Here is a 15,023-nt window from a genome sequence, read left to right as displayed (position 1 = left end):
ATAGTGCACATGGAACATTCTCCAGAATAGATCACATCCTGGGTCCTAAATCAGGACTCAACCGGTATCAAAAGATTGGGATCATTCCCTGCATATTTTCAGACCACAATGCTCTAAAGCTAGAACTCAACCACAAAAGGAAGTTTGAAAAGAACCCAAATACAGGGAGACTAAACAGCATCCTTCTAAAGAATGAATGGGTCAACCGGGAAATTAAAGAAGAATTGAAAAAAATCATGGAAACAAATGATAATGAAAATACAACGGTTCAAAATCTGTGGGACACAACAAAGGCAGTCCTGAGAGGAAAATATATAGCGGTACAAGCCTTTCTCAAGAAACAAGAAAGGTCTCAGGTACACAACCTAACCCTACACCTAAAGGAGCTGGAGAAAGAACAAGAAAGAAACCCTAAGCCCAGCAGGAGAAGAGAAATCATAAAGATCAGAGCAGAAATCAATGAAATAGAAACCAAAAAAACAATAGAACAAATCAACGAAACTAGGAGCTGGTTCTTTGAAAGAATTAATAAAATTGATAAACCCCTGGCCCGACTTATCAAAAAGAAAAGAGAAAGGACCCAAATAAATAAAATCATGAATGAAAGAGGAGAGATCACAACTAACACCAAAGAAATACAAACTATTATAAGAACATACTATGAGCAACTCTACGGCAATAAATTTGACAATCTGGAAGAAATGGATGCATTCCTAGAAACATATAAACTACCACAACTGAGCCAGGAAGAAATAGAAAGCCTGAACAGACCCATAACCAGTAAGGAGATTGAAACAGTCATTAAAAATCTCCAAACAAACAAAAGCCCAGGGCCAGACGGCTTCCCGGGGGAATTCTACCAAACATTTAAAGAAGAACTAATTCCTATTCTCCTGAAACTGTTCCAAAAAATAGAAATGGAAGGAAAACTTCCAAACTCATTTTATGAGGCCAGCATCACCTTGATCCCAAAACCAGACAAGGATCCCATCAAAAAACAGAGCTATAGACCAATATAGATGCGAAAATACTCAACAAAATACTAGCCAAGAGGATTCAACAGTACATTAAAAGGATTATTCACCACGACCAAGTGGGATTTATTCCAGGGCTGCAAGGTTGGTTCAACATCCGCAAATCACTCAATGTGATACAACACATCAATAAAAGAAAGAACCAGAACCATATGATACTCTCAATAGATGCTGAAAAAGCATTTGACAAAGTACAGCATCCCTTCCTGATCAAAACTTTTCAAAGTGTAGGGATAGAGGGCACATACCTCAATATCATCAAAGCCATCTATGGAAAACCCACTGCAAATATCATTCTCAATGGAGAAAAACTGAAAGCTTTTCCGCTAAGGTCAGGAACACGGCAGGGATGTCCATTATCACCACTGCTATTCAACATAGTACTAGAGGTCCTAGCCTCAGCAATCAGACAACAAAAGGAAATTAAAGGCATCCAAATCGGCAAAGAAGTCAAATTATCACTCTTCGCAGATGATATGATACTATATGTGGAAAACCCAAAAGACTCCACTCCAAAACTGCTAGAACTTATACAGGAAATTCAGTAAAGTGCCAGGATATAAAATCAATGCACAGAAATCAGTTGCATTTCTCTATACCAACAGCAAGACAGAAGAAAGAGAAATTAAGGAGTCAATCCCATTTACAACTGCACCCAAAACCATAAGATACCTAGGAATAAACCTAACCAAAGAGGCACAGAATCTATACTCAGAAAACTATAAAATACTCATGAAAGAAATTGAGGAAGACACAAAGAAATGGGAAAATGTTCCATGCTCCTGGATTAGAAGAATAAATATTGTGAAAATGTCTATGCTACCTAAAGCAATCTACACATTTAATGCAATTCCTATCAAAGTACCATCCATCTTTTTCAAAGAAATGGAACAAATAATTCTAAAATTTATATGGAACCAGAAAAGACCTCGAATAGCCAAAGGGATATTGAAAAAGAAAGCCAACGTTGGTGGTATCACAATTCCGGACTTCAAGCTCTATTACAAAGCTGTCATCATCAAGACAGCATGGTACTGGCACAAAAACAGACACATAGATCAATGGAACAGAATAGAGAGCCCAGAAATAGACCCTCAACTCTACAGTCAACTAATCTTCGACAAAGCAGGAAAGAATGTCCAATGGAAAAAAGACAGCCTCTTCAATAAATGGTGCTGGGAAAATTGGACAGCCACATGCAGAAAAATGAAATTGGACCATTTCCTTACACCACACACAAAAATAGACTCAAAATGGATGAAGGACCTCAATATGAGAAAGGAATCCATCAAAATCCTTGAGGAGAACACAGGCAGCAACCTCTTTGACCTCAGCCGCAGCAACATCTTCCTAGGAACAACGCCAAAGGCAAGGGAAGCAAGGGCAAAAATGAACTATTGGGATTTCATCAAGATCAAAAGCTTTTGCACAGCAAAGGAAACAGTTAACAAAATCAAAAGACAACTGACAGAATGGGAGAAGATATTTGCAAACAACATATCAGATAAAGGACTCGTGCCCAGAATCTATAAAGAACTTAGCAAACTCAACACCCAAAGAACAAATAATCCAATCAAGAAATGGGCAGAGGACATGAACAGACATTTCTGCAAAGAAGACATCCAGATGGCCAACAGACACATGAAAAAGTGCTCCATATCACTCGGCATCAGGGAAATACAAATCAAAACCACAATGAGATATCACCTCACACCAGTCAGAATGGCTAAAATCAACAAGTCAGGAAATGACAGATGCTGGCGAGGATGCGGAGAAAGGGGAACCCTCCTACACTGTTGGTGGGAATGCAAGCTGGTGCAGCCACTCTGGAAAACAGCATGGAGGTTCCTCAAAATGTTGAAAATAGAACTGCCCTATGACCCAGCAATTGCACTACTGGGTATTTACCCTAAAGATACAAATGTGGTGATCCAAAGGGGCACATGCACCCGAATGTTTATAGCAGCAATGTCCACAATAGCCAAACTATGGAAAGAACCTAGTTGTCCATCAACAGATGAATGGATCAAGAAGATGTGGTATATATACACAATGGAATACTATGCAGCCATCAAAAGAAATGAAATCTTGCCATTTGCGACAACATGGATGGAACCAGAGCGTATCACGCTTAGCGAAATAAGTCAAGCAGAGAAAGACAACTATCATATGATCTCCCTGATATGAGGAAGTGGTGATGCAACATGGGGGCTTAAGTGGGTAGGAGAAGAATCAATGAAACAAGATGGGATTGGGAGGGAGACAAACCATAAATGACTCTTAATCTCACAAAACAAACTGAGGGTTGCTGGGGGGAGGGAGTTTGGAAGAAGGGGGTGGGATTATGGACATTGGGGAGGGTATGTGCTTTGGTGAGTGCTGTGAAGTGTGTAAACCTGGTGATTCACAGACCTATACCCCTGGGGATAAAAATATATGTTTATAAAAAATAAAAAATTATAAAAATAAAAAAATAAAAAAATAAGACCCATCAATATGCTGTCTGCAATACTCATTTTAACTCAAAGACATCTCCAGATTTAAAGTGAGGGGGTGGAAAACCATTTACCATGCTAATGGACATCAAAAGAAAACTGGGGTGGCAATCCTTATATCAGACAAATTATATTTTAAACCAAAGACTACAATAAGAGATGAGGAAGGGCACTATAGCATACTTAAAGTATCTGTCCAACAATATCTAACATCTTTAGATGTTATTTCGTTTATTATCTATGCCCCTAACATCGGAGTAGCCAACTATATAAACCAATTAATAACAAAATCAAAGAAACACATCGACAATAATATAATAATAGTAGGGGACTTTAACACTCCCCTCACTGAAACGGACAGTTCATCTGAGCAAAAGATCAACAAGGAAATAAAGGCTTTAAATGACACACTGGACCAGATGGACATCACAGATATATTCAGAACATTCCTTCCCAAAGCAATAGAATACACATTCTTCTCTAGCGCACATGGAGCACTCTCCAGAATAGATCACATCTGGGTCACAAATCAGGTCTCAACCAGTACCCAAAGACTGCATATTTTCCTACCATAATGCTTTGAAACTTGAACTCAATCAAAGAGGAGAATTGGAAACAACTCAAATACATGGAGGCTAAAGAGCATCCTCCTAAAGAATGAATGGGTCAACCAGGAATAAAAAGAAGAATTTAAAATTTCATAGGAACAAATGAAAATGAAAACACAACTGTTCAATATCTTGGGATGCAGTAGAGGCAGTCCTAAGAGGAAAGTCTGTAGCAATATATATACAAGCCTTTCTCAAGAAACAAGAAGGGTCTGAAATACACAACCTAACACTACACCTAAAGGAACTAGAGAAAGAACAGCAAATACAGCCTAAACCCAGCAGGAGAAGAGAAATAATAAAGATCAGAGCAGAAATCAGTAAAATAGAAACCAAAAAAACAGTAGAACATACCAATGAAACTAGAAGCTGGTTCTTTTTAGTAAGAGTGATAAACCCCTTGCCAGACTTATCAGAAAGAAAAGAGAAAGGACCCAAATTAATAAAATCATGAATGAAAGAAGAGAGATCACAATCAACACCAAAGAAATACAAACAATTATAAGAACATATTATGAACAACTATATGCCAGCAAATTAGACAATCTGGAAGAAACAGATGCATTCCTAGAGATGTATAAACTACCAACCAAACCAGGAAGAAAAAGAAAACCTAAACAGACCAATAACCAATAAGAAAATTGTAGTAATCAAAAATCTCCCAACAAACAAGAGCCCAGGGCCAGATGGCTTCCCAGGGAAATTCTACCAAACATTTAAAGCAGAATTAATACCTATTCTTCTGAAACTGTTCCAAAAAAAAGGAATGGAAGGACAACTTCCAAACTCATTTTATGAGGCTACCTTACCTTGATCCCCAAACCAGTCAAAGATCCCATTAAAAAAGATAATTGCAGACCAATATCCCCAGTGAAAAAGGATGCAAAAATTCTCACCAAAATATTAGCCAATAGGATCCAACAGTACATTAAAAAGATTACTCACCACGACCAAGTGGGATTTATTCCTGGGCTGCAAGGTTGGTTCAACATCCACAAATCAATCAATGTGATACAATACATTAATAGAAGAAAGAACAAAAACCGTATGATACTCTCAATAGATGCAGAAAAGCAGTTGACAAAATACAGCATCCTTTCTTGGTCAAAACTCTTCACAGTGTAGGGACAGAGGGAACATATGTCAGTATCAAAAAAGCTATCTATGAAAAACCCACAGTGAATACCATTCTCAACTGGGAAAAAAACTGAGAGCTTTTCCCCTAATGTCAAGAACAGAGCAGGATGTCCACTATCACCACTGCTAATTAAGATAGTACTAGGAGTCCTAGCCTCAGCAATCAGACAACAAAAACAAATAAAATGCATCTGAATCAACAAAGAAGAAGTCAAGCTCTCACTCTGCAGATGATATGATACTTGATGTGAAAAATCCAAAGATTTCACTCTAAAACTGCTAGAACTCATACAGGAATTCAGTAAAGTGTCAGGATATAAAATCAACACACAGAAATCAGCTGCATTTCTATACACTAATAACAAGACAAAGAAAGAGAAATTAAACAGTTAATCCAATTTACAATTGTACCCCAAACCATAAGATACCTAGGAATAAATCTAAACAATGAGGCAAAGAATCTGTACTCAGGAAACTACAGAATACTCACGGAAGAAGTTGAGGAAGACACAAGGAAATGGAAAAATGTTCCATACTCGTGGATTGAAAGAACAAATACTGTGAAAATGTCTACGCTACCTAGAGCAATCCACACATTTAATTCAATTCCTACCAAAATACCATCAACTTTTTTCAAAAACATGGGATAAATAATCCTAAAATTTATATGGAACCAGAAAGACCCCAAACAGCCAAAGGAATGTTGAAAAAGCAAAGCTGGTGGCATCACAATTCCAGACTTCAAGCTCTGTTTACAAAGCTGCAATCACTAAGACAGTATGGTACTAACAGTAAAAGAGTCTCATAGATCAATGGAACAGAATAGAGAGCCCAGAAATGGACCGATCTTCAACAAAGCAGGAAAGAATGTCCAATAGCAAAAAGACAATCTCTTCAACAAATGGTGTTGGGAAAATTGGACAGCCACATGCAAAATGAAACTGGACCATTTCCTTACACCATCCACAAAAACAGACTCAATATGGATGAAAGACCTAAATTCGAAACAGGAATCCATCAAAATCCTTGGGGACAACACAGGCAGCAACCTGTTCAACCTCAGCTGCAGCAACTTCTTCCTAGAAACATCATCAGAGACAAGGGAAGCAAAGGCAAAAATGAACTATTAGGACTTCATCTAGATCAAAAGGTTTTGCACAGCAAAGGAAACGGTCAACAAGACCAAAACACAACAGACAAAATGGGAGAAGATATTTGCAAATGATGTATTAGATAAAGGGCTAGTATCCAAAATCCATAAAGAACTTACAAACTCAACACCCAAAGAACAAATAATCCAATCAAGAAACGGGCAGAGGACAAGAACAGACATTTCTGCAAAGACACCCAAATGGCCAACAGACACATGAAAAAGTGCTCCACATCACTCGGCATCAGGGAAATACAAATTAAAACCACAGTGAGATACCACCTCATACCAGGCTAAAATTAGCAAGTCGGGAAATGACGGGTGTTGGCAAGGATGCAGAGAAAGGGGAACCCTCCTTCATTTTTGGTGGGAATGCAAGCTGGGGCAGCCACTCTGTAAAACAGTATGGAGGTTCCTCAAAAAGTTGAAAATAGAGATACCCTATGACCCAGCAATTGCACTACTTAGTATTTACCCCAAAAATACAAATGTAGTGATCTAAAGGGGCACGTGCTCCCCAATGTTTATAGCAGCAATGTCCATAATAGCCAAACTATGCAAAGAGCTTAGATGTCCATCAACAACTGAATGGATAACAAAGATGCGGTGTATATATACAATGGAATATTATGTAGCCATCAGGGAAAAAAAAAAAAAATCTTGCCATTTGCAATGACATGGATGGAACTATAGGGTATTATACTAAGTGAAATTAAGTCAATCAGAGACAGACAATTATCATATGATCTCACTGATTTGATGAATTTGAGAAACAAGACAGAGCATCATAGGGGAAGGGAGGAAAAAATGAAACAAGACAAAACCAAAGAGGGAGACAAACCATAAGAGATTCTTAATCTAAGGAAACAAACAATTGCTGGAGTGGAGGAGAGTGAGAGGGATGGGATAGTGAAGTGAAGGACACTGGAGAGGATATGTGCTGTGGTGAGTGCTGTGAATTGTGTAAGACTGATGAATCACAGATCTGTTCCCCTGAAACAAATAATACTTGTTAATAAAAAGTAAATAAATAAATGACCTACCAAATAAATAAATAAACAAACAAATAAGCATGTTAAGTAGATATACAGAAGACACTTTTTTAAGTGGCAACAAAATCAAATTTCTGAAGATGTCTACAATGTCAGACATGAAAAATAAAGTTGATGGGATTAACAAGTGATTAGATATTGTAGAATATCTAATAATAAACTTGAAAACAGCAATGGAAATTATTCAAAACAAAACAAAAGAGAAAAATGAATGGAAAAAGTAAATAATTTACTAGTGATCTGTAGGAGTACAAGTCAAATATACATGCAATTGGAGTCCTGAAGGATAGAAAGAGGAATCAGAAAAAATATCTGAAGAATTAATAGCCAACAAATTTTCCAAATTTGATAAAGTATATTTCCCTTCATATCCAAGATGCAAAGTAAATCCAAACAAAGACATTACAAGAAAAGTGCAGACCAATATATCTCATAATATATGAGATACAAAAATTCTTTACAAAATCTTAGCAAATTGGATCTGACAATATATCAAAAGGATAATACATAATGACCAAGTAGAATTTATCCCAGGAAAGCAATTGTTGCTTTAATAGTTGAAAATCAACCAATTGCTGACTGACCAAATAGAAAAATTATAACACCATCTTATTAGATGCAGAAAGGCATTTGAGAAAGTACAACACTCATTCCTACTAAAAACTCTCAGAACAGTAAGAAGGGGACTTTCTCAGTATAATAAAGAATATCTATGATAGGGGCGCCTGGGTGGCTCAGTGGGTTAAGCCGCTGCCTTCGGCTCAGGTCATGATCTCAGGGTCCTGGGATCGAGCCCCACATCGGGCTCTCTGCTCAGCAGGGAGCCTGCTTCCCTCTCTCTCTTTCTCTCTCTCTCTCTGCCTGCCTCTCCATCTACTTGTGATTTCTCTCTGTAAAATAAATAAATAAAATCTTTAAAAAAAAAAAAAAAAAGAATATCTATGATAAACCTTCAGCAACTACCATACTTAAGGGTAAAAGACCAAACGCTTCTACTCTAAGATCACAAACAAGGCACAAACACCCACTCTCACATTTTTTTTCATTCTCACATTTCTACTCCACCTAGCATTGGAGCTCCTAGTCTCTGTAATAAAGAAAAGGAAATTAATTAAAGGAGCCCAGATTAGAGAGGAAGAAATAAAACAATTTTTATTCTCAAAAGAAATTATTGTCTATGTAGAAAATCTTTAAAAATCTACAAAAAGATACTATAAAACAAATGAATTTAGCAAATTCCCAGGAAAGAATATCAATGTAATAAAATAATCATATTTCTATATTGGCAATAAACAACTAGAAATTAACACATATTATACATATAATTTATCATACTATCAAAAAGAATGAAATACTTGGGGTGCCTGGGTGGTGCAGTCAGTTAAGCAGCTGACTCTTGGTTTTGGCTCAGGTCATGATCTCAGGGTCCTGAGATCAAATCCTGCATCAGGCTCCTGAGCATGGGCTCAGCAAGGAGTCTGTTTCTCCCTTTCCTCCTGCCCCTCCCCACATTCATGTGCTCACTGTCTCTCTCAAATAAAAAAATCTTTTTTAAAAAAAAGAGAGAATGAAATACTTAAGTATAAGTTTGATAAAAGCTATTTAAGACCTGTAACTGAAAAACTATAAAACACTGGTCAGAGAGGCTAAATGAGACTTTATTAAATGGACATGTTGCAATCCTAATGAAAATTTCATCAGGCTATTTCTAGAAATAGGCTAATTCTAAAATTCACATGGAAATGCAAAATGCTAAAATGGTCAAAACAACCTGAAAACAAAGAATTAAGCTCAAGAACTATGTACATGAGGAAATGAAACAGCTAGTTTCAGACAAGGTTAGCACCACTATATGATATAATTTTAATGGAGAGATGGCCATCACTTTTTCCCATGTATTTTATCTTTGTAAAATATAAATATACTGCACATGTCCCCTTTAAAACTGCTTCATCTTGTTCCCTTCATCCTTCACAGAAGTAACAACAGTAAGTTTGATAACCTTTCCAGACCTTCTTTGTAAATATATACTATATACAGCCTTAAAAAACTAGAGTACTGTCTATGTTGTAATACTATGAAGGAATATATGGGAATAAGAGAAGTTTAAAATCAGGACAACTGTTACCTAGGAGCAAGGGCAGAGACATGAACAGACATTTCTGCAAAGACATCCAAATGGCCAACAGACACATGAAAAAGTGTAAGGGTGTGGACAACGGGAAGGATAACAATAGAAAGGGTTCCATCTAGACAGTTTCAAATCTCTTCATAATGTCTTATTTCCCAACCTGGAGGGTGGGAAATAGTATTCCTGGTTATAAATATTGCATTATTTTGTATTTTTTTTAAAAAAATAAATTAAACTGAATGTATCATACGGCAATTTGATTTTTTTCCTCTACGATATACAGATCTACCCATTTTACTATATATAAATGCTTCTCCATTTTCTAATACTGCAGATTATTTAATAATATGACTAGAAAATAGTTCACTTAGCCATTGATGGACATTTAGATTGTTTACAGTTTTATACACCACAAGTAATGTTGCTGTAACCTTCTTGTGCTGTAGAAGTCTTCCTATGTACATGTGAAGGTGTTCTATCCCAAGATAGAACTGCTGGAGCACACAACATGTGCATGTTCAATTTTTTACATTAATAAATAATATCAAAATGTCTCTCAACTGGTTATATCAGTCTACGTTCCCAATACTAGTAATACAAAGAAACTGTTTCTCCACAATCTCAACACTGGGTATCATTAGTCTTTATTAATTTTGCTACTTTGAAATAAACATATCATCTTATCATTTTAATTCACAATTCCTTAATTAGAGTTGGGCCCCTTTTTGTGTATTTATACACCATCAATATTTTCCTTTCTATAAAGTGCCTATTTGCACCATTTACCAATTTTTTAAAATTTAAGTTGTCTTGTCTTACTAATATTTTACAGTTCTTTTTTTTTCTTTTTTTAAGATTTTATTTATTTATTTATTTGTCAGAGAGAGAGAGAGAGAACACAAGCAGGCAGAGCGGCAAGCAGAGGCAGAGAAAGAAGCAGGCTCCCTGCTGAGCAAGGAGTCCGATGTAGGATTCGATCCCAGGACCCTGGGATCATGACCTGAGCCGAAGGCAGTGGCTAAACCAACTGAGCCACCCAGGCATCCCGTATTTTATGGTTCTTAAACACTATGTTTACAAATTTTTTTTTTTGCTACTATGCTGCAAATAATTTTTCTCAGTTTCAAAAGCCATAATGTCTGAATTCAGATCATGTTATCTTCAGTTGTAAATAACTATACATTTTCACTTCTCATATGTTTCCATATTTAGCCTTATTTTTTCATCTTAATAAGGTCTTTGCTACCCCATAGTCATAAACACAATCTCTCATATTTTTTCTTAAAAATTTTATATTGTGCTTTTTTACCTTCATGTTTGAATTTAATTTTTTTTTGAACAGCATGACACAAGAATTCAAATTAACCTGTATCCACTAGATAGCCAGCTGTCCCAACATAATTTAATACACCATAATTTTTCCCCACAATGCTTTGAGATGATACTTTTTTTTTAAGATTTTTATTTATTTATTTGTCAGAGAAAGAGAGGGAGAGAGAGCGCGCACAGGCAGACAGAGTGGCAGAGGGAGAAGCAGGCTCTCTGCGGAGCAAGGAGCCTGATGCGGGACTCGATTCCAGGACGCTGGGATCATGAACTGAGCGGAAGGCAGCTGCTTAACCAACTGAGCCACTCTGGTGTCCCGAGATGATACTTTGATAGACTAAATTTAATTTTATACTAGATCCGCTTCTAGACTTCCTGTTTGGTCCTACAGATTTTTTTCTATATATCCCTATATAAAATACTAATATTTTCTATATATATTTTTATATAGATCCCTATACCTAAATCAACCTGTTTTAATTATGATAGTATTCTGAAGTATCAGGACAGCTATCAGATGAGTCTAACTCTCTGATCTGTTTCAAAATGTCCACTATTGTTGTATACTTGTTCCTCCATCTAAACTTGAGAACCAGCTTGATAAATGCTATAAGTAGTGTGGGGAATGGGATTACGGTGATTTGCAGGCAAACTTTAAAATACTTTACACAAGGTTTATGCTATTTTCCTTGTCAACTAAAACAACTGCCTTGTTCCCTCTCTACTGGGCATGTATCTTCTAATTGGTTTAATTAGGGTTAATTATGCTTTATGTACAATAGCAAACATGGGTAAAAGAACACAGTCATATTTTAATTCAACACTGAAGAGAATATAAATCCAGAGATAATCTCTTTACATCTATTACTCCCCTAAAAACAAGTCTTATCCACTAGGACTCTATGTATGTTCTAAACAAAACTTAGCAAATTTGGGGTTAGTGGACTTCAAAACAGTTAAAAAGCATGACTTTAACACAAATTATGAGGAAAGTCTAAATAAGAATTCTTATTCACTTTTCCTACTTTCAGAGTTATAAAAGTAAAGTTATCGATATCAAACACATTATGAACAATCTCAAAATTTCAGATTTGCTTCTCCTTATCCTTCCTGATTGAAGACACAAATATTAAAAATTGTATTTCTTCAAAAATTTTTAAGATTAACCTTTCTAGTATTACAATTAAACAACTGACAAGTATATGATTAAAATGAATTACTTGAGTATATTAGGATAAGAGGTTTCAAGACTTTTTAAAACTATATTAATTTATTTTCTATGACCTCAAATTATAACAGTCAAAGTGATTATCTTATAGTACCGTTGTGACAACTTTCAACATGGAACATTAATGTAACCTTCACAGCTGGGCATGCTGAACATATACTGAGTACCACTGGCACTGAAGCATATCTGTTATTATTATTAGGCATGCTAGTGGAATGATGGCCATATTTTGCAAACATACAGGCAATTTACAAAATTATTTAAGGGTAAAAAAAAAAATCATGTCAAGGATTTCCTTTAAAATACTATAGGAAAGGGGTGCCAGGCTGGCTCAGTCGGAGGGACTCTTGATCTCAGGGTCATGAGTTTGAGCCCCAACTGGGTGTGGAGATTGCTTAAAATCAATAAATAAATAAATTCTAAAAATTATTTTTAATTAAAAAAATACTATAGGAAAAAGAGACTGAGTAAGATAGATAAAGGGCAAAAGCAGTTAATTGTTGGAGCTGGATGACAGGTTCATGAGGGCTCTTACAATGTTCTCTCTAAATTTATAAATACTTGAAAAGTTCAAAGTTTTTTTAATGAAAATTGTATATTAATGCTGGAGAAAAACATAATCTTACTAATCTTAACATTACAATGTGTTTCTCCAGAACTGAAAAATTAAGTACTTTATTCTAAGATCATCTCAAAATTAAAATTAGTTTGGACTCTGCACTTTAAAAGTTTCACAACAAAAGATCCCAACTGTGCACTTCGGAACAGCAAAAACATCTCTGTAATCAACTACAAAACCAAAAATTAATTCTGATCTCTTTCCTGCTTTAATCTGTATTATTCTATTGCATCTGAACCTCTATCAAGGGTACAAAATGTTCCAAGATTATAGAACAAAGTGTGTCTTCCTCTCAAAGGCAAGCTACTGCTGGTGTGTAACCAACATCAGCCTTCTGTGGATAAAAATAGCCTTCAAACACCACATGCACCAAAGACAATAGACCCAAGGAAAGTCAGGCAGAACAAAGCAGTTACCAGGGAGGAATTCGGCCAGCGGAGAGCTTGCCCTTCTGCCCTTCACACAAGAGTCTGTTTGCAACTGAGACTGGATTCTTGATTCCTATAAAAATAAAATTGTCAGAAAATGAAGTCAGAAAAATATCTTCAGGTTTCCCACTAAGTTTTGTGGATGTTTCAATAAAACAACTTTTAAATATCTTAGAAAACTCTTCTTTTATATATACTAATGAAAACGCTTAATTATCATGAATAATATGGATAAAATCAACAAATAAATGAATATCCAGTAGAGAGAAGAATATAAAACATACATTCTCATGTTTTGTCATATGCTACAGCAACAAAGACTGAATTTGAAATAATTAATATTTAAGTTAGGTCCCTTGTTAATAGATTTCAGAATAGAATAGAGATACCGAAAATGAGGCATCTACTTTCAAAAACTGAATTTCTTCCAAAGAATAAACATGATTACAAACAGCTTCAAGTTTACCGTGGTGGGGGGAGGGGGGGAATGAATGGCCAAAATTTTTCAATCTCGCCTACAAGAGAGACAGAATAAAGAGAATATCCTACAAATCAAGTAAGAGTGGGGAGAAGAGGCCAAGTATGTACAAGACTGTAACCTAAAATATGGTTCAGATTGTTTCCAGGAGGGAAAACAGAATGTGAAGAAAAGCAAGAAGAGGATGCTTATCTGGGAGGAATACTAGGACAGTATTAGTGTGAAAAACAGTCATGATTACAATGATGACAAATAAGGCAATGTGATGATGACTGAAGACAGTGAAAGTAACTCAGTATCTAATATATACTAACCCCCATACCAAAGCCTTAAATATATCAGATTAATTCATTGACTTCTCAACTCTATCATATAAGTATACTTATGAACCTTGAGGTTCATAGTACTGAGGAAATATCCACACAGAGGGTTAAGTCACCTGCCCAAGATCATAGTGCTGAGATTTTGACAGAAGCAGCTAATGCCAGAGACCACACGCTTAACTACTAACCAATGGATGCCTCTCAGGACACCATCAGTACCAAAATAAAAATTAAAAATATCAATCAATCAATGAATCAGCAGTGGGATATAAAAAGAGTATTAAAACTCAAATTAAGGTCACCATATTAACTCAAAACAAAACTATCTAACTAAACAACAAAAAACATGCCACCAAAAAAACATATGAAATACCGAATAAAGGAAAAGCTCAGATCTACATACTTCCTCTTAAAATATATCTCTGTATATGATGATCTAATACTTAAAGACTTTGATAACTGTCAATTAAGTTATAAATTTAAATCTAAAAATTCTGCATCAAAACTTCAAAAGGATCTCTATGATGTATGACAAGTTGACTCTTAAATTCATCAGGAAAAGAAAACTTTGGAGGTCAAAATGAAGAGGTATTCACCCTTCAAGATACCATTTCTTGGGCGCTTGGGTTAAGCCTCTGTCTTCGGCTCAGGTCATGATCTTAGGGTCCTGGTATCAAGTCCCACATCGGGCTTTCTGCTCAGCAAAGAGCCTGCTTCCCCCTCTCTCTCTGCCTGCCTCTCTGCCTACTTGTGATCTCTCTCTCTGTGTCAAATAAATAAATAAATCTTTTTTAAAAAAATACCGTCTCTTATTAAAAACTATTCTTAATTTAAAAAGTGTGGTTTGAGCACAAGCAGACAAATACATCAATGGAACAGAATAAAGCTAAAGTCCAGAATAGACCACACAAGCATTTGAATGTTTAATACATGACATAGACAGTATTTCAAATGAGTAGAAAAAGACAGACTCTATATGAGAGGTAGAAAGAACACAGAGTGATGGGAGTCAGA

At 35.9% G+C, this 15,023-nt stretch overlaps 1 protein-coding gene across 4 annotated transcripts in view; it reads right to left on the bottom strand.

The window, feature by feature from the left end:
* The window catches only part of TASP1 (taspase 1), a 277,276-nt gene that overhangs the window by 215,897 nt on the left and 46,356 nt on the right, over positions 1–15,023 (bottom strand). For all 4 annotated transcript variants that reach the window (XR_009405434.1, XM_059406523.1, XM_059406522.1 and 1 more), the window contains exon 6: positions 13,197–13,281. Coding sequence is in view for 3 of the 4 variants with exons in the window: in XM_059406523.1 (XP_059262506.1) it covers positions 13,197–13,281 (85 nt within the window). In the remaining variant the exon portion in view is untranslated. The remainder of the gene's footprint in view (positions 1–13,196; positions 13,282–15,023) is intronic.

This window comes from Mustela nigripes, chromosome 7 (assembly GCF_022355385.1).
Source record: "Mustela nigripes isolate SB6536 chromosome 7, MUSNIG.SB6536, whole genome shotgun sequence".
NCBI lineage: Eukaryota > Metazoa > Chordata > Mammalia > Carnivora > Mustelidae > Mustela > Mustela nigripes.
The sequence above is the reverse complement of the archived record's forward strand: the minus strand, read 5'-3'. Positions and strand labels throughout refer to the sequence as shown.